The sequence below is a fragment of the Simochromis diagramma genome, unplaced genomic scaffold (genome assembly GCF_900408965.1).
Source record: "Simochromis diagramma unplaced genomic scaffold, fSimDia1.1 OVJJ01000822.1, whole genome shotgun sequence".
Taxonomy (NCBI): domain Eukaryota; kingdom Metazoa; phylum Chordata; class Actinopteri; order Cichliformes; family Cichlidae; genus Simochromis; species Simochromis diagramma.
In genome coordinates, this window is record NW_024387520.1 from 2,463,420 (window position 1) to 2,486,722 (window position 23,303).

General features: G+C 39.8%; 2 protein-coding genes across 3 annotated transcripts in view; one reads left to right on the forward strand and one right to left on the reverse strand.

The window, feature by feature from the left end:
• iqgap2 (IQ motif containing GTPase activating protein 2) overlaps positions 1-23,155 on the forward strand; it is a 36,365-nt gene extending 13,210 nt beyond the window's left edge. For both annotated transcript variants that reach the window (XM_040019147.1, XM_040019146.1), the window contains 33 exons: positions 1,535-1,602; positions 2,342-2,455; positions 2,588-2,766; positions 3,753-3,840; positions 4,058-4,221; positions 4,640-4,727; positions 4,944-5,107; positions 5,243-5,403; positions 6,392-6,516; positions 7,284-7,447; positions 12,097-12,187; positions 12,509-12,676; positions 12,805-12,947; positions 13,109-13,279; positions 13,598-13,681; positions 13,854-13,925; positions 14,014-14,083; positions 14,393-14,601; positions 14,769-14,921; positions 15,351-15,514; positions 15,656-15,880; positions 16,217-16,357; positions 16,839-16,923; positions 17,063-17,295; positions 17,844-17,976; positions 18,772-18,874; positions 18,956-19,097; positions 20,185-20,272; positions 20,422-20,634; positions 20,715-20,875; positions 20,988-21,131; positions 22,310-22,418; positions 22,630-23,155. In XM_040019147.1, coding sequence (XP_039875081.1) covers positions 1,535-1,602; positions 2,342-2,455; positions 2,588-2,766; positions 3,753-3,840; positions 4,058-4,221; positions 4,640-4,727; positions 4,944-5,107; positions 5,243-5,403; positions 6,392-6,516; positions 7,284-7,447; positions 12,097-12,187; positions 12,509-12,676; positions 12,805-12,947; positions 13,109-13,279; positions 13,598-13,681; positions 13,854-13,925; positions 14,014-14,083; positions 14,393-14,601; positions 14,769-14,921; positions 15,351-15,514; positions 15,656-15,880; positions 16,217-16,357; positions 16,839-16,923; positions 17,063-17,295; positions 17,844-17,976; positions 18,772-18,874; positions 18,956-19,097; positions 20,185-20,272; positions 20,422-20,634; positions 20,715-20,875; positions 20,988-21,131; positions 22,310-22,418; positions 22,630-22,743 — 4,531 coding nt within the window. In that variant the 3' untranslated portion in view covers positions 22,744-23,155. The remainder of the gene's footprint in view (positions 1-1,534; positions 1,603-2,341; positions 2,456-2,587; positions 2,767-3,752; positions 3,841-4,057; positions 4,222-4,639; positions 4,728-4,943; positions 5,108-5,242; positions 5,404-6,391; positions 6,517-7,283; positions 7,448-12,096; positions 12,188-12,508; positions 12,677-12,804; positions 12,948-13,108; positions 13,280-13,597; positions 13,682-13,853; positions 13,926-14,013; positions 14,084-14,392; positions 14,602-14,768; positions 14,922-15,350; positions 15,515-15,655; positions 15,881-16,216; positions 16,358-16,838; positions 16,924-17,062; positions 17,296-17,843; positions 17,977-18,771; positions 18,875-18,955; positions 19,098-20,184; positions 20,273-20,421; positions 20,635-20,714; positions 20,876-20,987; positions 21,132-22,309; positions 22,419-22,629) is intronic.
• f2rl2 (coagulation factor II (thrombin) receptor-like 2) lies at positions 7,517-11,176 on the reverse strand. Its single transcript, XM_040019150.1, has 2 exons — positions 10,869-11,176; positions 7,517-10,600 (listed from the first exon to the last, which is right to left on the reverse strand). Exons 1-2 carry the CDS (start codon positions 10,930-10,932, stop codon positions 9,579-9,581), a joined length of 1,086 nt encoding a protein of 361 aa, XP_039875084.1. The 5' UTR covers positions 10,933-11,176; the 3' UTR covers positions 7,517-9,578.
• Positions 23,156-23,303: the final 148 nt, after the last annotated feature.

Here is a 23,303-nt window from a genome sequence, read left to right on the forward strand (position 1 = left end):
TCATGCCAGAAGCTTGTTGATGGCTACCAAAAGTATCTGGTCACTGTGCAACTTGCCAAAGGGCATTTAATCAAATACTAGTGGGGCTGTATGTATGGATGTATGTATATATTTGTATTTACTTAATCTTCTTTTAGAGAAAATCCAAAATAATTTCAAACTTGTTGACGTGGTTGTTTTCTAAATTTAATTAAGATGTATGCTGTGCAATCATTCCCCCTGGAAAAAGAACAGTTCAAAAGGCTCATTAAAGAAATCATTCAAATCCCACAAATACCAAGATATTCATGACCACGGTGAGCGTATGGAAACTTCTGACCACATTTGTACAGTGTGTCCATGAAGCTTAACCTCCAATCTATACATCAAAAGCAGAAGTGGTACTTAGTAAATGATATGAAACAGAAACTGGAAAACATTGTTTCTACTTTAGTAGCACAAGGAGGTTTTGTGTGTTACTTTAGGTGTGCCATGCTATATATATTATCCAGACTCTGTTATTGAGCTATAGACAGCTATATTCACTCTATACTATTAGTTTTAGTTTCAGTGTTTAACTTTACGTTTGCTTTCCTGTGAAAGGTTGGTGGTCTTTTTCTGTGGCTTGTGCGTCGCTGTAGGCCCTTGCTTACTTAGTCTAAATGACTTTGACTTTCTAAACCATCCAGTCAGCTAAGCACACATTTGGGGAGTGGTTATGGGAGCTGCCTGCCTTGTTTTCTCTGTAGTGTTTTGGTGAGGTCCTTTGAGAATTGGGTTCCTTCCTCCCGTTATGCACACACGTGCTCTTCCTTCCTGCAAATCCAGTTCAAGTCCCACAAGTTCCCATTGAATGTTATTCCTCCTTAGGTACAATGCTGACCTCATAAGTAGATGTTTTAATTCTTCTCAGAGTGGTAGAGATTTTGGAAAAAAAAAAAAAAAAGGGAATCCACCAAGCTAGTCAGCTGATCGTCTTTAACCCCTGTGGCTGGTAATCAGCCACCTTCATTAACCCCAGTCAGCTGTTGTTGTGTTTGTATCCCAGACCGAATCAGCTGCCTGCATGTTGGAAAATTACCCTTTGTAAAAGCAGATTTTTAGATGGTCTCTTTCAAACCTCTCTGTGCCAAGGACAGAGTGCATCTTATGTTTACACATGCTGGGACCAAAGGGCAGAACAACCACTAGCTACTACAACTCCTTTATTCAGAGCTGTACTGATGCCAGACCTCCCTTAAGTATCTATAATTCATTGCCAGTTACCCAGTACCTGCCGGAAGATGAAAGTTTTATGAAGTTTCCAGTCACCTCCTTGTTAAATTTATCTGCTAGGTAGTGCACTGAGTCTGCTTAGTGTTGTCACAGTGCTTATTGTAATTTGAGACAGTGCTACCCCCTTGTGGTGTAAGTGTGACACTGCAGAGAAGACGATACCGAAGCAATCTTGATCGAAAAAATAGTTTTATTTTCATGGTATGATCTACAGTGTTTTGTATTATTTTTTTGCACAACTCTTACATCGTATGTGTTTGTGTCTTTTTTTTTTTTCCAGCTTGTACTTGTACAAACTGGGGATTGCACCACAGATTCAAGACCTTCTAGGGAAAGTGGACTTCACAGGTAACCATCTACCATATAAATCACCTGAAAGTGAAACATAGCACAAACCTTATAACACACAATATCATTCATACTACATTCATATTATTAGTCCTGCATCACTTTGCTTGTTAGTCCTCACGTGATGGTACAACACAACACGGTTCCCATGTGTTCTTCATGTTATAGCAGAATTTTATGACCAATGGTTCATTACCAGAGATCAGGCTCTTATCACTAGTGATGATCATCCACTCAAGTAATGGGACCATAAATGGAACAATTTATAAATTGCAGCTGCCCTAAAAGCAGGACGATGACCGTGAAGGGGAAATTGGATTTAAAAAGTGGGGGAGCTATTAGCTTTTTATGGGGCAAGGCCCTGAACTTTTTGATGGCACCTCGTGTGTACCCATGTTCTCCTGCAAGCAACTGTCATGGTGCTCTAAGAGCAACATGTCTTCATCTTAATTTTCCTCTAACAAAGGACATTTACTCTCCTCATGTGTGGTGTGAGGGGTCTGTTGTTCTAATATCACTTGATCATTAACTAGTTTTTTGAACGTTATGAAATATTTATTTTAGGGTTTTGGCAGATTGATTTTAACAGTCATTGTTAGTGTTCTGATGCCCCATTTAACAGTTATACTGGTTAGAAATTTGTCCCAACTGTATGTTTTGTGTTGTTGTTTATTTTATTTTTTTATTCCAATGTGCTGTGTCGCAGCTGTTTCTCATGTCAGTAATATGTGTTTTACAGAGGAAGAGATCAGTAACATGAGGAGTGAACTGGAAAAGTATGGCATTCAGATGCCAGCTTTCAGTAAAATTGGAGGTATCCTGGCCAATGAGCTGTCAATTGATGAAGCTGCCTGTGAGTGATCTTTTAACCTTGTGATCTTTTAACCACTCGGTTGTTTTTGACTGAAGTAAACAGAGTTATCTGATCTGATATGTGATATCCTCCACTAAATCCATGTTTTTTTGTTTTTGTTTTTTTCCTTAGTACATGCTGCTGTGATTGCCATCAATGAAGCGGTTGATAGAGGTCAAGCATCTGTCACAATGGGAGCCCTGAACAATCCTAACGCAATGCTGAGGAACACACAGGAACCTCTGGCCCAAGAATATCAGGACACACTGAGTCAGACAAAGTCTCGCAAGCGGGATCAGTCCTCAGGGAGGGTGAGAAGACAAACACTTCAGTGATCTCTTGGAGCTTTTTCCTTTTTATTTAGTATCTTAGCTGCAGGGCTAGCGCTACACTGGAGTCTTAATGCTTTAAAATGTAGCTGCATGCTAGAATAGACTGGACTGCTGAGTCATAAAACAGGTTGTGCTGTATCAGACTGAGAATAGGCAATTCTGATTGCTTACCAGCGTACACTGAGGCAAAGGAATTATGAGTGTTATAAACACTCATAAGGTTTGTACTTTGGGAAAACATCATCTTGGAGGGGATCCATCAATATTTTCTATCGACTGTTCACACCTTGGTTTTAGAGCCACCGTTTGGTTTATAATTGTTTTTAAATTATTTTTTAGATGGAAAAAATAAAACAATGCAACTCATCTTCAGCCTCGTTAAAATTGTCCTCACCCCTTTAACCTGAACCAACCTTGAACCATGTAAGCAGGTTTGATTAAGTTACACCTCTTACTGCTGCTGAGGTTGACATGTTTTCTGTGTTCAAGAGCACACGTGCTGACCACAGACAGATTTTAAGAGCTGTACGTCTGAATGTAGTTTCTAGAAATTTCTGAATCATGTGTGTTATTTGAGACATTTTCCAAAGGAATATAAATAAGTGTGATATGTATGTGGCAGCTATATTAACTCGAGAACTGCACGGACATCTGAAAATGGTTGCCTGCGCTGATGTGCTCTACAGGCTTTGCCAGCACATTCCAGTGACTGCATTGTAAGCTGTATTTACCTAACGCTCCACGCCATCCAGCACCTCTCCTCCCATTCTCTTTACAAACACTGTGCAAACAGTAGCACTAGCTTTTCTTTTCTTTTTTTTAATTGATATTACCACACCAATGTAAATGAGAATGGGAGGCAGTAAATACAACCTGCTAAAATATAGTGCGCTTTGTTTTTTTTTTTTTTTTTAACAATTATATGCATATAATGTGATTATATTTTCTTTGTCTCCCTCTGTTAGCGGTCCTCAGTTGCTGCTGAAGAAAGAGATGTTTATGAGGAGCTGCTGAATCAACACGAAATCCAGACATGCATTGATCTTGTCAACAGTAAGAGCTTCCCTATGTTTGCTTTACACACATTCTCACTTAAACACTGTCATGTGTCGCAGATGTTTTTGTCTTTGTGTGAGATGGGCCTTTATGGGTATTAGGTCTAAACATCTGTTAAATCAGATTATGCAGCACAGTTACACAGTTAATCAAAACAATATTAAATTAAAGTTAAAAAGAATCTGCTCACTGTCTTTATTTTTCCTGTTTCCAGCCCAGGAAGCTATAAGGCAGGTGAATCATGCTGTGTCGAGCCAGGATCAAGCTGCTCTGCTGGCTGCGCTTAGGCTCAACGTGCTGGCCTTGCTCGGTGTTCAGGAGTCAAACAGCCGGTGGTATCTGGAACATTTTACCAACTACTGTCAGCATAAATCTAAGGTATACAGAGTCAGAGCTTGTTTGCTCAGTTGTTGGATTTAATTCCAGCAGTTTATATATAGTAGAAAATTAATTACTAAATGGATGCACACAATCCTGTTGACGTATGAGGAGCATGTTAAATCTACATTTACACTTACAGGTGACCATATTTCAGACTTGACTTTCACCTCTTTAATAAACACTGTTTTGTTTTTGTTTTTGTTTTTTTTGTTTTTTTCCCCGATTTTCTTTGTGGTCTTCTTGTTATCCAAGCATTGTTACAAGTGAGCAATGGCCTGCTTTCACATGAAATATCTAACTCCACCTTCAGATTAAAAAAAAAATAATCAAGTCAAAATGCAAAGAAAAACGAGCCATTTCTTTAATGGGGTCTTTTTGGATATCTGCTTAGTGTACTCTAATGTTTCTTCTTCAGGAAGGTGGAAGGGTCCAGATTCTGGACAAGGAAGAGATTCAGCGAGTTGTCAGCTCCTGCAATGACTTTGCTGAAGCAGAGAAACGAAGTAAGTGGCTTTTGTAACTTCGGGCTGTTTACTAATGAGTTAAAAATCAAACTAGCTAATCACCCAAATACGACTCATGATAAGTATTTAATATGGGTTCTTAAAGGTCCTTCAGAACATCATGTATAAGGTTGTACGAAATACTGTTTTCGTTCATTTGGGGAATTGATTCCAAGTTATAATGTAAAACGACTTTGTTGTCATTTTCTTAATCAGAACTTGAAGCAGTTGCAAGAATCAATACAGCCATTCGCCTGGGCAATGCTTTGGAAACAGTGGAGGAGCTGATGAACCCGGAGGCACAGCTGCCAATTGTCTACCAAACTGCTGCCAACCTCTACCAGGCTGAGCTTTTCAGTTTGCAGCTACAAGGGGGACGGGTGAGGCATGTTTCAGACTTTTACTCTGTGCACATGGATGTTGATGGGTATTGATAAGGTCAGCGAGATAGATAGATATACACACACACACTCTGCAGGCAACAATTTTCTGATCCAGTATTTTATGTTTTTCAGTCTGGACTGAGCCACGAGGAACTGAGTGTAGCTGTAGAGATGCTGTCAGCTGTCGCAGTGCTGAATGAAGTGCTGGACACCAAAGACCCACAGGCTGTGATTGAGCAGCTAACAGACTCTCCTCTGGGCTTTACCAACATAGACCAAGACAACCTTAACAGGTAAGATAGCCGCAGGATAGATGAGGAAGCAAAAGGAAGTGTTATTGTTTACTCACCTTCCCCCCCCCCCCCCCCTCCCCAGTGTTCCCATTTAGTGGATTCATCTACTTTTAAGTCAGGCTGTGGAAACGACACAGAGACCATAAAGAAGAGTTATTGTGATTTATTGCAGAATGTTTATACAAGTTTATGGCAGTTTTTAATATATAACTACTTTACCCAACTTCTTATCAACATTACTGCTAATAAATAACTCTTTAATTATCTCGGTCACTCTGTGCAGCAGCTAATAGTTAAAAAAAAACTAATCCCTGGTAGTTAAACATAACAGTTAAACCATATTGTGGTAGTTTTAACCTAATAGCATTTAATTTATATTATACTAACAAGAACATACAATATGTGAATTTTTAGTGATTTACACGTTCACCTAACAACAGAAAGACCCCCAATTTGATCCTGGGAAGAAACCCAAAATCCCTTTGGTGGTTGTTTGAGGGGGAGAAAAACTAATTTGACCAGATAAAATCTGCAGAGCTTTTTTTTCTGTATGATGATTTTTCTTCTAGTCTGTTAGTTGCTTGGTATATTGAATGCACCACATGAACAAAAATCAGTTTATGTCTAAAAATGGGTAGCAGGTTGGTGTGACTTTTGGCTCCTCTCAAACATTTTTTCCTGCTGTACTGTGTGACGGGTCACTTATAAGCTTATAAGGTTAACGATTTGCTTCACAAAGTTATCAGTTTACAATACAGACAACACTTGGTTCCACACTGCTGTCTTCTCAGCTGTGGTGCTAAAGTGCTAAATGCAGCTGTGCTGTGGTGGGCAGACTATGAGGACACCAAAAATTACACCCATGAGTGTTTTGTTGTTGCTGTAATGTCATAGTTTTTTCTTTTATTTATTTATGACTTAAAAATTAAGTTATAATGTATTTGCACATCCAAACAATTTCTGGTTACATAAGTTCTTCTTTCCTCAGGTATTCTGACATGCTTATCAAAGAGCGAGCTGAGGCGCTTTCCACGGGCCAAGAGTTTCTAACCTGGAATGATGTCCAGAAATGCATCGACACCGTGAATGTTCAGGTCCAAGAAGAGCATGAACGTAAGAACGTCTTGATGATTTCCTCTTCTAGTTTACATATTTTAGCAAGTGTTTTGTCCTGTGCAGCTAATCAATTTGCTATGCAATTTGGTGACTACTGAATGAATCATTAGGCTTCTCCTTGTTTCTCCTCTTACATTGTAAAACAATGTCAGTTCTCTAAACTTTGCTAGGACATATCTGCACATAACAAAACTAGAACTGGCCACTTAATAAAAGCAGGAGATTTGATACTTGCTGTAAATGTAACTAATACACAGTGATCTTTTGTTGAGTAACATACGGCGATATGTTGTACGTAGAGAGAGATGAGGCATGTAGAAGCTCACAGACATGTACAGTTCAGACAGACATGTGACAATTACTCACGCCTGGACTGAAACCTGAAGGTGCTGGTGATTCCTTAAAGTGCTTTTGTCTGCTAAGAGAACCATATCAGACATCACACTGAGTCAAGCTACGATATCACACCCAATCTAAATTGTAATTTTGAGAATAACAAACGATTAACTGCAAACTGCTCAAACGTAAATAATTTCCTTGAGGCTCAAAAAGGCGTAAAACTACACAGTTTGCTGAGGTGGACATGATGTAAAGGTGCTCAAAATACTCCCACTGTTTCAGGAATATTCTCAAATTACACAGATGTTTGAAACCTTAGAACAGATTTTTAGGCATCGTCTTACACTGAAAAATGAAACACAATCTGTGCTCTTAACTTGTCTGAGAGGCTTTTGTTTTTTTGTTTTTTGGTCCTCCACCTACAGGAATCATAGCCATAGCTGAGATCAATGAGGCACTAAACTCAGGTGATCATGAGCAGACCCTTGCAGCCCTCCTCCTCCCTACAGCCAAGTTGTCGGGGGTGAACCCAGCCACAGCCAAACACTACCATGATGTCCTTCAAAATACCAAACAACTTCTCTGCCAGGTAGGCGAACACCTCTTTAGTTATTTTCGAATTTGAGTAGAAAAATATACTTGCACCATCCACAGCTAGATATTGTGGAAAACGTCATTATAGCTGAACGAATCATTATTTTGTTTATTTATTCATTTTGTAAGTTTTTTTTTATTTTTTATTTTTTTAAACCTGTCCTGTGCAGCAAGCAGAATCATGGTCTGAATGCTTTATTGTGGAAAGCACATTTGCTTTCCTAAGAGGGGCATAGACTCTTGTAAATGTTTTTGGTTCATTATTCATTTTATTTTATTATTCATATTATTATCTGTGTGGGTATTAAGCTGGGGGTGACGCCAGGTTGGTGAAAGATAGAAAAAAGGGTGAAGTAAACGGGCATTTTGGTCTCCAACTCGCTAACAAAGCACACATTTAAATGATATGCAGCAACTGAAAGACAAAACAGAGGGAGGGACACAAATATAGAATTTTGCTGTATATGTGTGTTTGTGAGAGAGGAAGAGAAGGCGAGAGAGAGGATGTGAGTGTCTGTGTACACTCCTGAGAGCAAAAGGCAGACAAACATGCCTCTCAGTCAAAGATCCAGGAGACCCCGGTCGTCCACGACCCCCCCCCCCCCCAAGAGAACTGAAGATCCAAGACCACACATGCCTATGACAACTGTCAGTCCACTCATTCAAATGGACTATTCAATGTTTTGGGGGGGGGTGTTTCTACTTTGAACACTAAAAATCTGAATGAATTGAAAGGTTTTATTTTAACGTTTTTTGTTGTTGTTGTTTTTTTTGTTTTTAACCATCAGTTGCACACAGAGGTTTTTCATAAATGACTCATTCTGTGGTCAACACTCGACCTTCAACAAACAAAAGACGTCAAGCAAGAATTCACAAGACAAAGTAAAACAATTGAAATTTAAAAAGGTGCTCTTTTGTGCTTACAACACACAAAAATAATAAAATAAAAAATTTGACCTCAAATTACAGAAACAAAAGTCTAGATAGTGACTATAAAAACGACTGACATAGAACAGTCACAGGTATCACAGCTGGTTTATTTAATGTTTTCTTTGGTGTGTGGGGAGACGTTGACATGTGGAGTTTAAAAAGTCTTAATTTTGTAGTGGAGAACTTTTCAGCTGGTAGAATAAATTCGTGGTATTGCTACCTCTTGCGGCAAATGTTTACGGCACGTTTTGCAAATTACCGCATTTTGTTCAGCGAGTCTCATTCCCTCGCTCGTCTGGTAGGATATAAACACACATGCTCAGCGCAGTGCGCCAGGTAGAAACTTTTCTGTTTGGGAGGGAGGGGAATTAATGATTGTGCAGCATGTGGGAGGAAAAAAAAAAAAACTCACAGGGAATTGCATGCAGACAGCTTAATATTGCCATGGCAATTTATAAAGCCATTTTAACTATCGTGAGTGGAAAAACTTGCAATACATCGAGTATATTTGATATATCTCCCACCCTTACTGTGTGGTAATTAAAAATGAGAAACATATGACTGCACAGCCAGCAAAGCCACGTGAATGGCCCTACCAACCTATGCAGCTCATGTCCCCCCTGAGACCCTACGTGCGTGGGTGATGTGTTGTCAGAGAAGCAGAGGGAGGAGAAGGCACGGGGTGATGATTAAGATCAGGAGGTAGAGGACTCCCCCTGGAAGGAAAGGGCAAGCAAAGCAGGTTCAGTAAGCACCCCCACTTCCTACATGAATCATTATTTAAACCATGTGTCATAACTTTGTCTTGTTAGTTTTGTTATACAGCAGTTTTTTATCCTATGTCACTTCTTTACATTAGGTCATGTATATATCTATCTGAATTGCTCATCTTGATTTTAAAGTAACGGATATATCGTTTACAAAAAGTATTGTTGACTTTTGGATATAATTTTAATGAAAAGATGAACAAAACATGACACACAAAACATGTTTTTAGTAACATGGAAACAAATAACACTATGGCCACATTAACAGTTTCTGATTCTGGATGTAACGTGGATACAGCCTAATGTTAACCACAATGTCCGGTCTTCAGTTTGTCATTTTCTTCCCTTGTGACTTCCTGCTGTGTTCCAACAATAGTCCAGTACGGAGGCTTGGGTTTTGTTTTGTTTTTTTTGTATATATGTCCAGTATCACGTCATAACTGCTTGTCTCGGAGATATCTCGCGGAGAGAAATAAATTGTAGTTCTGAAGCCGCTGTCTTGGAAATAAGCATACACAGGAAGGGATCAAGACAACTGTGGAAACAGCAGAGACACACAGCTACTCTAAAGTATCCATACAGGCTGTCGTCCCCACCGGAAAACAGGCGGATGTAGTGGGCCATATGCAGGACGCCGCTGGGCAAGAAGCACACCAAGAAGATGCTGAAAACCAGAGTGCTGACTCTGATAAATGGCTTCCAGTCACAAGCACTTTGACCTAGATGGTAAATTACAGCCACATGGGCATAGATACAAAAGAGGAAGGGCGTTATAAAGCCTAGACAGATAAGCATCAACCTATATGGCACCAGATGGGAGTGTGATTTTTCGTCTAGGGGAAGTACATCATGACATGTTGTGATCCCCAGCTGGGAGATGTTGTAACTCTGCCTGACAAGGAGCTCAGGCACAACAGCAGCCCCGAACAGGAACCATATAACCAAGCACGTCCACACTGCCAGTGTTTTCGTAGCAAGCCTCCTGTACATGAATGGTTTGACCACAGCCAGGTAGCTGTTCAGGCTGATGCACGCGATGGTCTGAGCTGAGCAGTAAACATTACCGTAAAACAAAGCCGTAATCAGCCGGCAGGAGGTTTCCCCAAATATCCAGTTGTTCCCATTGAAGTGGTAGTGAACACGCAGCGAAAGGGAAAGCAGGAGCAGCAGGTCAGACAGCGCCAGGTTCAGGTGAAGAACGACTGTGGAAAAGGACTGTGCTCTGAGTCGGACTCTGAGAAAGGCCAGAATGTAGCCGTTGGAGGGGATGCCCACCAGCATAGACAGGATGTATGATGAGGGTATGACCCAGGTGCTGAGCACCCCTGTGGTATAGGCTGTCACTGGATCCTCTGGCTTCACATGCAAGTTTCTGCCTGTGTTATTATAGTCGGCCTTAAAGGTCCTTGGATTCACTGTGTGAGGTTGGATTTTGGTCCTGTTTTTGTTTCCTGTAAAGAGTAGAAAACAGTTTTTACACTTTCAAAACAACTTTCATGCAAAAAGTTTTTTTTCTTTTGTACCAAAATGTTCTGAAGGGTTTTTTTTTTTTTTTTTTTTTTTTAAGAAGTAATTTTGGTTTTCTATTTTGTGAGTCTGAGTTGGGAAAAGAGCTTTCCCAGTTGTTGGATACCAAAATGTACTTTTTCTACAAGATTTAAGCATTTTATTTTTTAAAAGAGTTATCCTTTTAGTAATGTGTTAACTTGAGAAACTTACCATCAAGCTGATTGGTCTGCACTGCCATCAAGCAAATGAGTAGTCCTGGCATGAGGTCAAACATGTCACCGTTAAGTTGATATTCCAGTATTTCCCAGTTAATTAGGCTTCAGCCCTCTTGGTGTTGCTTCTTGTCAGGAGTTTTCCACCAGTAAAACTTTGTGTTTTGCATCTCTTCAGTGCAGCGGTCGAGCTGATAATGGTGTGAGCTCAAACTCGGCTTCCTGGCAGTGTATACAGAAGCATGTTTCCTGCCTGGACTTGAAAACTGAATTCCCTGCTGTCTGCGTCAGTCACAGCCCTCTGAATCACTGGAGTGGGGGAAAAAACTACTTAATGGTTTACAGAGCTGTTTATCGTGTTTGTCCAAGGAGTTTGGTTCATTTAAGACATTTGACTGGTTTTGGTTTTATTACTTTTGTTAAAATGCGATTTAGTGTTTGTCAGCCTAGTGAATTAGAAGCTGGTTTTCAGACAACATAAAATGTGTAGCAATTACATCATGAATGCAATAAAGGAAGTGAAATGTGTGCTTGAAGATGGTCATTTAGTAAAGTGGTTTCCCAGGACAGTGTTTTTCTTTCTTCCTGTCTTGCCTCCATGCTGTGCTGCTTTTGAAGGACTGCTATGTTCTTCTGGCTTGCACTATCACATCACACATGTAATATTACCTCTTATGACACCCTCAATATATGAGGAGTGCGTGAAACGCACAAGTAATGTCTTTACTTTCAGACTGCTTCAGTCTTTTGTAAACAGCGACTTCCTTCCTGATGGTCTTGTGGTCGATGATGCACCCCTTGATGTTGTCTAAAATTAGCTTGAGAACAAACATAAGGATCAAGCTGAATAAACATGCTGTGTTTGTTGTGACTTTTGAGCCCATTATAGACTGAGGTCATTGCTTTAAGTGGTGGGCTAGGATATGGTTGCAGGTCATCTTTTGTCAACTTTTCCTTATTTGTCTCGACTGGTTCCTGGCACTGGTTCTCTATAATGCGATCATTATCTCTATTAAATATCTCCACAATCCCAGTTTGACTTTGGAAAATATTTCAGGTACAGTAAATGTACACAAACTTAAAACTTTCCACATTATTTTGGTTCGGGGTGCTTTAAATATTTTAGAAACAATGAACAAGCTACTAATAACGCCTTGTGTGAGTGAGTTTGAGTTTTGTCTTCTGAAATGAAGAGGAATGATCTTTGTTCTTTTTCCTGATCGTAGAGCTCCGGTGATGAATCTGCAGTGCTGTGGCTGGACCAAATCCAAGAGGCCATACTGACAGCCAACCAGGATGAAAAGGAGGCTCTCGCATGTATGTTCTCGTAAAGCTTGATTAATTCTTCAAATTGATCTGCGATTTGTTTCCATGAATAACTGTCACATAATGCCTTATAGATGCTCTTATCCAGTGTTTCTTGTTGCTATAGCGAGGCGGACGTAGAAATGAACTATTGAAAAAAACAATAAAAAATGTCAATGTAATTCATTTGATGTCTAATTCATTTAAATTTATTTTCCTGTACACTACTCAGTGTGTTCACGTTGTACTTTTACTGTATACTGTTGTTTTATTTGACCCAATAGCGTTGTGAAGCTGACACCAGTGGTTTTTCTTTTTGCTTTGCATTGCTAGTGTCTGGAGCAGTAGCTCATATTAACAAGACAGTGAATGAGGGGGACTCCCAGAATACACTGGAGGCTTTGCAGGCTCCCAGTGTAGGCCTGAGAGTAGTTCTTCCTGAATGTGCTGACACGTACCAAGATGACCTTTCACAAAAACAAAGAGACGGTGCTGCCAAAGGTAACAGGATTTACATCTGTGGGACAGCAAGTGTGCTTTCTGTTCAAGAAACTCCAGTGAGAAGTTGAGAATTTGTGTCAGATTTACACCAACAGACTTTTTAAAAAGCACTTTCTGCTTTCCTCCAGGCAGCACTGATGGTGTGTGGGTAAAACACTGCATCAAGGACAAATATGACTATTTCTATAACCTGGAAACTGAACAGGGCACCTGGGAGGAGCCTGAAGGGTTTGAACAGAACAGCGGACATCTCAGTAAAGAAGAAATCCAGGTGCTACCCCTTGATTATAAAGCTTTATTAACATTTCCCATTGATTGGGCTGATTTCATTTTTACTTTAACAGTAGTTTCATTGAGATTTGTTTATACTTGGATTGCATCTAAACAGACAATGTTCATGCTGCTGTGGGGTATGCTTGGTTTTTCCCTTAGAATGTGGTGACCTGTGTGACTGCTGAGTATAACAGGGAACAGCTATGGCTGGCCAATGAGTGCTTTGTGACCAAGCTGCAGGCGAGAGTCAGAGGTTACCTGGTCAGGAAGAAGCACGTCCAGAGAATGGAGTATCTGCATCAGCAAGAACCACATGTCATAAAACTGCAGGTAGCTTATAGAACCCCTATAAAGTGTACTTAGTAATTAGTCAAATATTCCTCATTGATTCTGGATGTCTAGGGCTTATCCAAGCACAAACAAATCGTAAGCAAAGGTAGCTATATACTTACATTAAATTACAACCACTGTACTGACTGCATATTTTTGTTTGCATCTTCTTAGAAGACAAACCAACAATGACAACAATGTCTTTAGAAAACTGATGTCTAAACTTCATGTCTAAGCTTCATAAACTGATTTGTGGTGAAGCTGATGCCGAACTTGTTGCTTGTACATGTTTGTCTCAGTTTTTCCTTTTTTTTACAGGCTTGTTGGAAAGGTTACAAACAGAGGAAAGTGTATAAAGAGAGGATGAATTTGCTTCAGAAAAATGTTGCTTCCATTGTCAAGGTGATGAATTATTTTTGTTATGAATGACAGACTGAAACAGGAGAATATTAATTGGGATTTTTAACACTTATTAACACTAATTGACCTGTGAATAACATTAGCAACATAGCTGCTGCATCAAACGCCTGGTATATATTTTTTTATAACTGTTTAAATACTTTATTTTATTTAGATCCAGTCTTTTGTAAAGATGTGGAAAGCAAAACGTGAATACAATCAGAGGCAACAGTTCTTCAAAGATCATGTAAGTAATACTTCATTGGCATTACTCAGGTGCAGGATTTGGGTTTGTTTTCATGCTTCCTAAAACTCTGATTCATTTTTGTGTTTAGGAAAAAGAAATTGTGAAAATCCAAGCTTTTCTGAAGGCCAACAAAGCCAGAGAGGACTACAGGACGCTAAGTGAGTCATAAAGAATTTAGATCTGCGTTTGAATATGAAATTATGGTCTTGATGCATGTTTCGCCAGTTTTAGAGGATTGCAACTTACAGCGAGTCACAAATTTTTGAACAACCACATTATTTGCAATTTTCTTCCCCCAATTTTTCCTCACAGTCAAGCCAAAAATATTGTTCAGTTCTGATGATAATATATATAATATGAAAAACACAGCTGACAAGCACAGACAGTAATGTAAATGCAGAACATGATGAAGGATAAACTTGCAAATTGCATTTGTTGCTGACTTTATTTTTTACACCAACTCTCAGCTGGAGCCAAGGATCCTCCTCTGTCAGTGGTGCGTAAATTTGTCCACTTGTTGGAGCAGAGCCCTCTGGATCTACAGGAAGAGCAGGAAGTGACACGGCTTCGGGAGGAAGTAGTCACAAAGATTCGCTCCAATCAACAGATGGAGAAAGACTTGAACCTAATGGATATAAAGATTGGACTGCTAGTGAAGAACAGGATCACTCTGCAGGTTGCCGTCACCTCTAATTAATACGTGACAGGAAAACGGAAAGTTAATAAAAATGGGTTGAAATCATTTATAGTTTGAGTAAAATGTTGTTGATACTAAAATCTGAAGAAGTTTCTTTATCTATTATCCAGCCAAACTCCTATTTAACTTTTTGTTTCTTTGAAAAGGATGTCGTGTCCCATAATAAGAAAATGAAGAGCAAGAAAAATAAGGCGAGTAAAGATGACCCGATGGCAGGAGACAGACTCGGTATTAAGGGCCTGAGTAAAGGCAAAAGACGGAAACTCGAGGCCTACCAACATCTCTTTTATCTACTACAGGTATGAAAAATGTGTCTGATTTCTTTTCCACTCGCCCAGTGCCTGATATAAAACCAGTCATGGCATTTCAACTGAAAAAGACTCAAAATACTGCTGTTCCCAAAGTTATTTGGAAGATATTTGTAGATAATTCACAGATGCAACTTGTATAATTCATCCACCGTGGGTTGTTTTTTTTTTTTTTTTTTTTTTTTTTTTTTTTTTGGGGGGGGGGGTATAGTGGGGGAATAGTGTCCAATTTCCACTACATTTGGTTCTAAAGTCAGCTGAAATGCAGGCTGGTTTTCAATAGACAGTAAAGGACAACTTCAGTGTCACCAAACCATTGGGAAAGAAGCATTACTCTGCCTCATCAACTTTAAATGAACTCATTCAGTTTCACTTCTAGTCGCCTAACACTGTGCTTGCTTTCTCTTCCATTCTCTTTAGACCAATCCATCCTACCTGGCTAAGCTGATTTTCCAGATGCCCCAAAACAAGTCCACCAAGTTTATGGACACTGTGATCTTCACACTCTACAACTATGCCTCAAACCAGAGAGAGGAATACCTGCTGCTCAAACTCTTCAAGACTGCTCTAGAAGAGGAAATCAAGTGAGTATTGTGGCTCCATATAATGCTATACCATGAAAGTTCACTGTAGCTAGTTTACACTTATTTTACTCAACTATAACCTACTACTAACAGTAAATGAGTGCCTATTAAGTCCTTTACTATCTTCTCTGCGTGTCTCAGTTCTAAGGTGGACCAGATCCAGGACATAGTGACAGGCAATCCAACAGTTATCAAGATGGTGGTGAGCTTCAACAGAGGTGCACGTGGTCACAACACCCTCAGACAGCTGTTGGCTCCAGTCATTAAAGACATCATTGAGGACAAGAGCTTAGGCCTCAACACAAACCCTGTTGAGGTCTACAAAGCCTGGGTCAACCAGCTGGAAAGTGCTACTGGAGAGGCCAGGTAAGGAGACTGCCAGCATAGTTAGTTACCCCTGGCTTTTTGCACTTAAATATTTCAGGTATCAAATAAATTTTATTATGAGACAAAAGTAAGTAGAGTAAAAACAAATAACTTTGTTTCTCAGCTGTTTATTTAGTTCATGTGCTAATTTTTTCAGTTTTTTATTTTTTTTATTTTGTGTTTTTCTCATCTTGAAATTTCAGCTTTCTGAAGAAATTTAAATGGCTTGTTATCCTAATTGAATTTTGAATTAGCCGGAGGTATCCAGCATTTAAAATTCAGGTCAAAAAGCATAAAGCAGTGAACTTTACACATGCATCTTCTGCTGCCCCTTAGCAAGCTGCCTTACGAAGTGACTCCTGAGCAGGCCATGTCACATGAGGAAGTACGCAACAGGCTGCAGGCTTCCAGTCAGACACTGCGTTCGGCCACAGATAAGGTCCTGAACTCCATTGTGTCCTCACTGGATAATCTCCCGTAAGTCTTAGGAGCTGTCAAAGCCCAATTTCCTTTGTCTGCTCTGTGACTTTTCCTGGTTAAGTTCCCTGTATTGTATTGAACTGTTTAAATGTTTTCTTTCATGCCATGATTTTTATTTGTAGTGTATTTTCTGGTCTCTTAAGTGTGTGTTGTTCAGTTTTGCTATGATGTAAGCGCTCATCTGGCCAGTTGTTTGTGCTTTGTGTGACACGAGTCCTACCATAGTAACCCAGTTTTGTGCCTCATCGATCTTCACAGTCTAGAGTGTGTAGACCACTAGATGGAGCTGTTATGCAATTTAAAATCTTAAACGTTAAGGTACATACTGAAGACACTGAAAGCCATCAATACTTGCAGTCATTAATGCAGATATTGATGCATCAGATGCATTCCTTATCACGAGCTTGTTTTTGCCATGTAGTATGTGAGTGCATGTTTGTGCTTCATGTCCCATCAATGCTTTGTGTTTTGCATGTAGTTATGGCATGAGATACATAGCTAAAGTTCTGAAGAACAGCCTCCATGAAAAGTTTCCAGATGCCTCAGAGGATGAGCTGTTGAAGGTATCAAATGTCTAAATATATACATATATAGTGTGTGTGTGTGTGTGTGTGTGTGTTTGATTTTCATAGTCATGCATGGTCTTCTCTATAGGTTTTATTATTGTGAAGAGAAAATAATACGTTTTTTTTAAAATGTCAGATTGTAGGTAACCTGCTGTATTACCGCTACATGAACCCAGCCATTGTGGCCCCAGATGGCTTTGACATCATTGACCTGTCAGCAGGAGGGCAGCTCCACCAAGACCAGCGGCGTAACCTGGGATCAGTGGCAAAGATGCTCCAGCATGCTGCTGCCAAGAATCTGTTTGAGGGCGAGAATGCACACATGACGCCCATGAACAACTACATATCACAGACATATGAGAAGTTTAGGTAAGGAGCGGAATACACGGCACAAATCTGTACTCTGATTTGTCTATGGAGATAATTTAGTTTTGGTCAATGTAGAGCACTGATAGCTTTTCATCCAAAACAACATGATAAAAGTGTGATGGAGGAAGAACCAGTTTCTTTCCGATAACAAAGAATGGTAAACCCTGGAGATGAACGTGTTTGGCCGCGTTAAGCTGACATGGTGGAAGTAGAGGGAATCCTGGCAGCAGAAGCCAGCCCGCTGTGCCGTGTCAGCAGTTCGGACATGCGTGTCTACAAAATCAACCAAATTCCAGACTGACTAGAGCAAACTAAATGGGAGAGGCTGGGCGGCTATGTGCTGTTATCTGCCTCACTTTGTGTTTGACTCATCATTTCTGAAAATCGCGATAAATCTCAGTCCATTTACTGGAAAAGGTCAATATGAACTGCTAACCTTGCTGAGGAAAACGATACAGAGCACTTCACAGGAAGTTGAGCAATTTTGAGTTTCTGTGGGATTCATGTTCATGCTCTGGAAGAACTAATAACAGCTGATTTCTGTCCAGATTATTTTTCCAGTCGGCGTGTGATGTCCCTGAACCAGAGGAGAAGTTTAATATTGACGAATACTCGGATATGGTGAACTTAAGCAAACCCATCATCTACATATCAATAGAGGAGATCATCAATACACACTCGGTAAACCCAAGCAAAATGATAAAGATTCTTCCTGCTACTCCTGAGGATATAATTAAACTTTACATGATTCATACTTAAATGACTTGCCCTGTCTCTCATGCCCCTTTATTGCATGCTTGTACATGCTACAAACTGTTATTGGAAACAGACATTCTTACTGTTGCTGCTACTAGAAAATATATTATTGAGATTACATTGATATTAGATCTAGCAGGGGTTTATATTTTGCTCCAAGTTTAGTTTTTAGAATATGTTATATGTACGTTATGTCCCTTTATCATCACCACTTGACATCCTGTTTCTTTCGTTATGTTTCCAGAACACTTCCTTCCAAAGGGGGTTAGTATTGAGGATGTCAGTAGGTTCTGGCCAGCTGTGTCTTTTTGCCATCTGTTATAAATGGAAATGACTTTCCTGTTGAATTTGACAGATGTTCCCTAAAGTTTTGTTTCGTACACTGAGGTAGTTCAAATATATGAAGAAAAGCAAAATCCCAGCTGAAAAGGGGATGTGATTTTTACCTACAAATAAATGTACTGTTGCATATGTAGGACTGAGCTGGATGTTGGAAACCAAACAGTCACAGTTTCATACTTGTGGTATGTATTAAGGCGCTGACTGTAATAAAATTTAGTAAGAGGACGTTTAAGAGCTGTTTGCTATATCCTGCTTCTGCTCTCCGTTTACTGGAAAATCTATCAAGCTTCATCTCAAAATGTTTAATATGTTCAATGACTAATTTTATGTGAACATTTTAAACTTTCGATGTGACTAATCAAATGTGTGTTTGTGCAGCTGCTTTTGGAACATCTGGACGCCATCTCTCCAGAACGCAATGACTTGCTGCATGAGCTGCTACAGGACCTCGGAGACGTCCCTGATGTAGAGGCATTGCTCGGTACGCTCAAGTAAACCTGTATTTTGATTAATCACAAGTTAGTCACAGGTTGACTGAAATCTGTACTGCTTTTTTTCCCAGGTGAAGGAGCTGTTGACCCAAATGATCAAAATAGGGAGAGTGCTCTGAGTCAGCTGGCGAAGACCGAGATCTCCCTCACTCTAACCAGCAAGTTTGAGCTGCTGGAAGGAGATGACAGAGACTTAAAGACCCTCAGTACAAAGTAAGGTTGTCACTGGAGGATGCTGAGACAGACACTCCTGTGTGTCCAGTAACAGACTTTAATCCTTAGGCTTTAGGTGTTTAGCCCTGTAATGGATATTTAAAGCAAAACTTTGATGCTGAATTACACTCCTTCAGAAATCTTCTACATAGATTTTGGTATTGCTATATGATGCACTGCACTTAACCCTTCTTGACACATTGTGCGTTTCTTTGTGGCTATCTTTCAGTTGCATGTCTTTCCTGCTCTTCTATCATATCCTGTTCCAAAGGAAGGAGTTTCGTGGTCTGGCTTATCTTGCCTCTAATGCATTGTTGGTTTTGTCTTTATTCTCGGACACAGTTCACAGCTAGTGCAACAAATGGTAGTCCAGACACTTAAAATAAACATTGCAAATGTGTCTGAACATACCCTGCTAATAATGCTGTGAAAGTCGGTTATAAGACTCAAGCTTCTTGGGATAATATACAGTATATAATTTTTTTATTTAAATTTTTTTTTTGAAGGCGATTAACATTCTGTCCTGTATTGAGCATTCATCTTACATAACAGTCCTTATAGAGCCAAAAGTAATCACATTTTTCTCTGCGCTTGGCATCAGTTCAGTTGTGTTTTATTCATTTAGCACCAAATTTCAACAACAGCCACTTCAATGTGCCTGCAGTGTCGGAGAAAACCCCCAATAATCAGACAGCCATAAATAACCAAGTACTTGGTGACAGTGGGAAGGAAAAACTCCCTTTTAACATCAGGGAGGGGCTGCCATCTGCTAATGGAGAAGAGACAAAAGTCATGCCATGGAGGGGAGCCAAGGTTTAATAATAACTAGTGATTAAATGCAGAATGGTGTATGAACACACACAGGGTGTGAAAAGCCCCCCAACTTAATGATACATTTTTAAAGTGTTAGCATGCTAGTTAGCGCAGTAGGTGTGAGTAAAATGTGGGTGTGTGCTCTGGTTACTTCTGTACTTGGTGGTAACAGATGTTACACTAATTAACATAAGCACATATTTGTGACTTTGGTGAGGTGAAATAAAACAAAAGCTAATGTGTCACATCTGATCTTTGTGTGTGTGTACATCAGGACAAAAAAGCTGATTGTGGATGTGATTCGGATCCAACATGGAGAGACTTTACCTGAAATTCTTGAGACTCCAGCCACTGCAGCACAGGTGATCTACATTTCTCAGCTTGTTTTTCCTCCATATATATACCTGCCAGCTACTTTCATTCATCAAAGGAGCATATTCATTTGATTATTTTTTTCTTTGCCTCTCAGTGTAATTAATTATGTTACTTCGTATGCGACTTATTCCTTAAGGAGTCAGAGCATACTAGGATTGTTGAGCGCAGGGCAGTCCAGGATGCTCAGACACCAGAGGGTCTGAAGAGCAGCCCAGCGCTTTTGGAGGACAGCCAGTTACCGCTCGAGCAGAAGAAGAGGAAGATTATCAGGAACCTTCGTAACCTGGAGCAGGCTGGCCTTGCTACTGCAAGTAACAAATACCAGGACCTCATCAACGAAATATCAAAGGTTCATAAGCAGCTCTTTTTCCCAGCTAAAGATGCAGACCCGCATTCTGTATTTGTGAAGCTAAAATGTGTATTTGACAGGACATCCGATACCAAAGGCGCTACAGACAAAGGAGGAAGGCCGAGCTCGTGAAGCTCCAGCAAACTCTGACTGCCCTTAACTCAAAAACTGCCTTCTACCAGGAACAGATGAACTACTATGATGCCTACATCAAGACTTGCCTGGATAACCTAAACAGGAAGTGAGTTGTATCCTAATTTATAACAAACCTCATTAGGGTAAAGACTTGATGGATGATTTTAACTTGTGATTCAATGGTAACACACGTCCCTTGGTGTGTTTGTATGGTCCAGGAATTCACGCAGATCTATAAAACTGGACGGGAAAGGGGACGATAAGGGCAGTAAGAAGTGGAAGCCCCAGTCTCTGAAGTACACTGCAGCAAAACTGCACGAGAAGGGAGTCATCCTGGAGATAGAGGGACTTCAGACCAACCAGTGAGTTCAGTTCTTCACCTGTTCTGTCGAAAAGGGCTTGGTACTAACATCCTTCTTACATATCATTACATGTCATTTTACATTGCAGAAGCTGTTAAACACATTTAGTGTTTTTATTTAAACAATTTATATTTATCATTTGTTCAGTCACATCTTGGTTATTTGTCTGTTAACCGTACCTTACAGTAAACTTGGCTGTAAGGTACAAAAGTTACGCTTTCCCAACACCAGACGCTTTTTGGTGCTTGATTTCATGTTATTTGTCATTATACAAGCAGAGCTGTAACAACAGTGCAGAGAACACGATACTACACTACAGTATATAGAAGGAAAAGGCAAATATAATATAATGAGATGATTATAAAATAGCAGCATAATAGTGTTTTACAGTACTGGTATTCTATTATTGGCAAAGTGCTGGTTGATGGTGTTTTCTGATCCAGTCACTGTGTATGACACCTCAGTGTATAGCTCTATGTCTAATAGAGTGCATTTGATAAAGTGCTTAAGAGCCAGAGAGACGATAGTTTAACAGATTTACAGTCCGGGGAAGGAAAAACAAATGTTAAAGTGCAAGCCCTGAGACACCGGTACTGTTTCCCCCCTGTGAGATGATCAAACAGACTATTGTGAGTGGGGTCATAGGTGATGTTATCCAGATGCTATATTTTAAATAGATGTGATGGCAGGAAGCTGGGTACCAACAGTGTGCTCACTTGCTTTTACTACCAGCTGCAGCGCCCTTTGGTCAGCGACAGTGCAGGTACCGTACCACACTGCTGCAGAGGTGGAAGTTGTCAAAATGTTTGCCTTTTTCAGCCTCAGAAAGTGGAGGCTTTATTCGGTCTTCTTTATCAGAGAGCTGGTGTCAGGTCCTCAGCGATAACGGCAAGAAACGCTTGTTATCTGCTCAACCTTGGTGTCATTGATGAGAACGAGGTTGTGTCTACATTTTGTTGGACTTCATGTAATCAACTATCAGTTTTTGGTCTTTTTTACATTAGTGGTCAAGAGCACCATGTAAGCAAATGGATCTCTTGTCTGTGGGCCGTCTCTCATTGTTATGGAGTCCAGTCAAACGTCTGTTTAGAGCTTCTCCAACATTTCAGCTATAATTTCAAACTGACTCTCATCCTCTCACACATCCGGTGTTCACTTTTGTTTTTCTTATCTCTCAGGTTCAAAAATGTCATGTTCGACATTTCGCCCACTGAGGAAGTTGGAGACTTTGAGGTGAAAGCCAAGTTTATGGGGGTCGAGATGGAAAAAGTCCAGCTTCATTTCCAGGTAAACATTTCCCTTCAGAAAACTCACTCGTCAACACTTAATCCTGGTGACAAATTGTTGAATTTCCCTTTCTTCTCTATGGACTACTGGCAGGAATAGTCATGGAAATAAGCCTGACTTAAGAAAGAACTTAGTGATGTGTTTTATTATGATATCATTTGTAGCGTATTTGTAGCGCCAGCGCATTAACAAGTCGGTTTGATGTTGGCAGGATCTCCTTCAGCTGCAGTACGAAGGCGTGGCGGTCATGAAGATGTTCGACAAAGCCAAAGTGAATGTCAATTTACTCATCTTCCTCCTGAACAAGAAGTTCTACGGAAAATAAAGGAGAGAAAAGTTGGGAGTTGGGAGAAACCTGATCGTGCCTTTGGACTGTACTGAGTTTGTTGAACAGCACAAACGTCACACGGTGCCGTGGTTTGTTTCTTCTGCCTATAATTTGATGGATCGCACCAAAATGAAACTTTATCGTTCACTTTGTGTACCTATATTTTTTTTCTTTCCCACGTGGTGATTGTAAATGTAATATATTTTGAAGAATTCAACTGTGATGTTCATGTTTCTTGTTCAAAAGAGAGAAGTTTGATGGAAATGTCAGACGAACCAGTACGGTCTTATTTCAGAAACTGGAGCGGCGCAGCCTGCATGGCTGTATGAAATAATATAGTGCCTTTTTAATGAAAGAATTTAAAGACACGTGTTTTTAATTAATAAACATTTGAACATTTTAAAAGCTATATGTGATGTATTTTTATAAGTAGTTGTTGCTATATAATTGATGTCTAATGCTTAAACAATATTCATAATAAATTGCACATCCCAAACCTTTTCTCCTTCTTCTTATCATTATTATTATTATTATTATTATTAGTAGTAGTAGTAGTA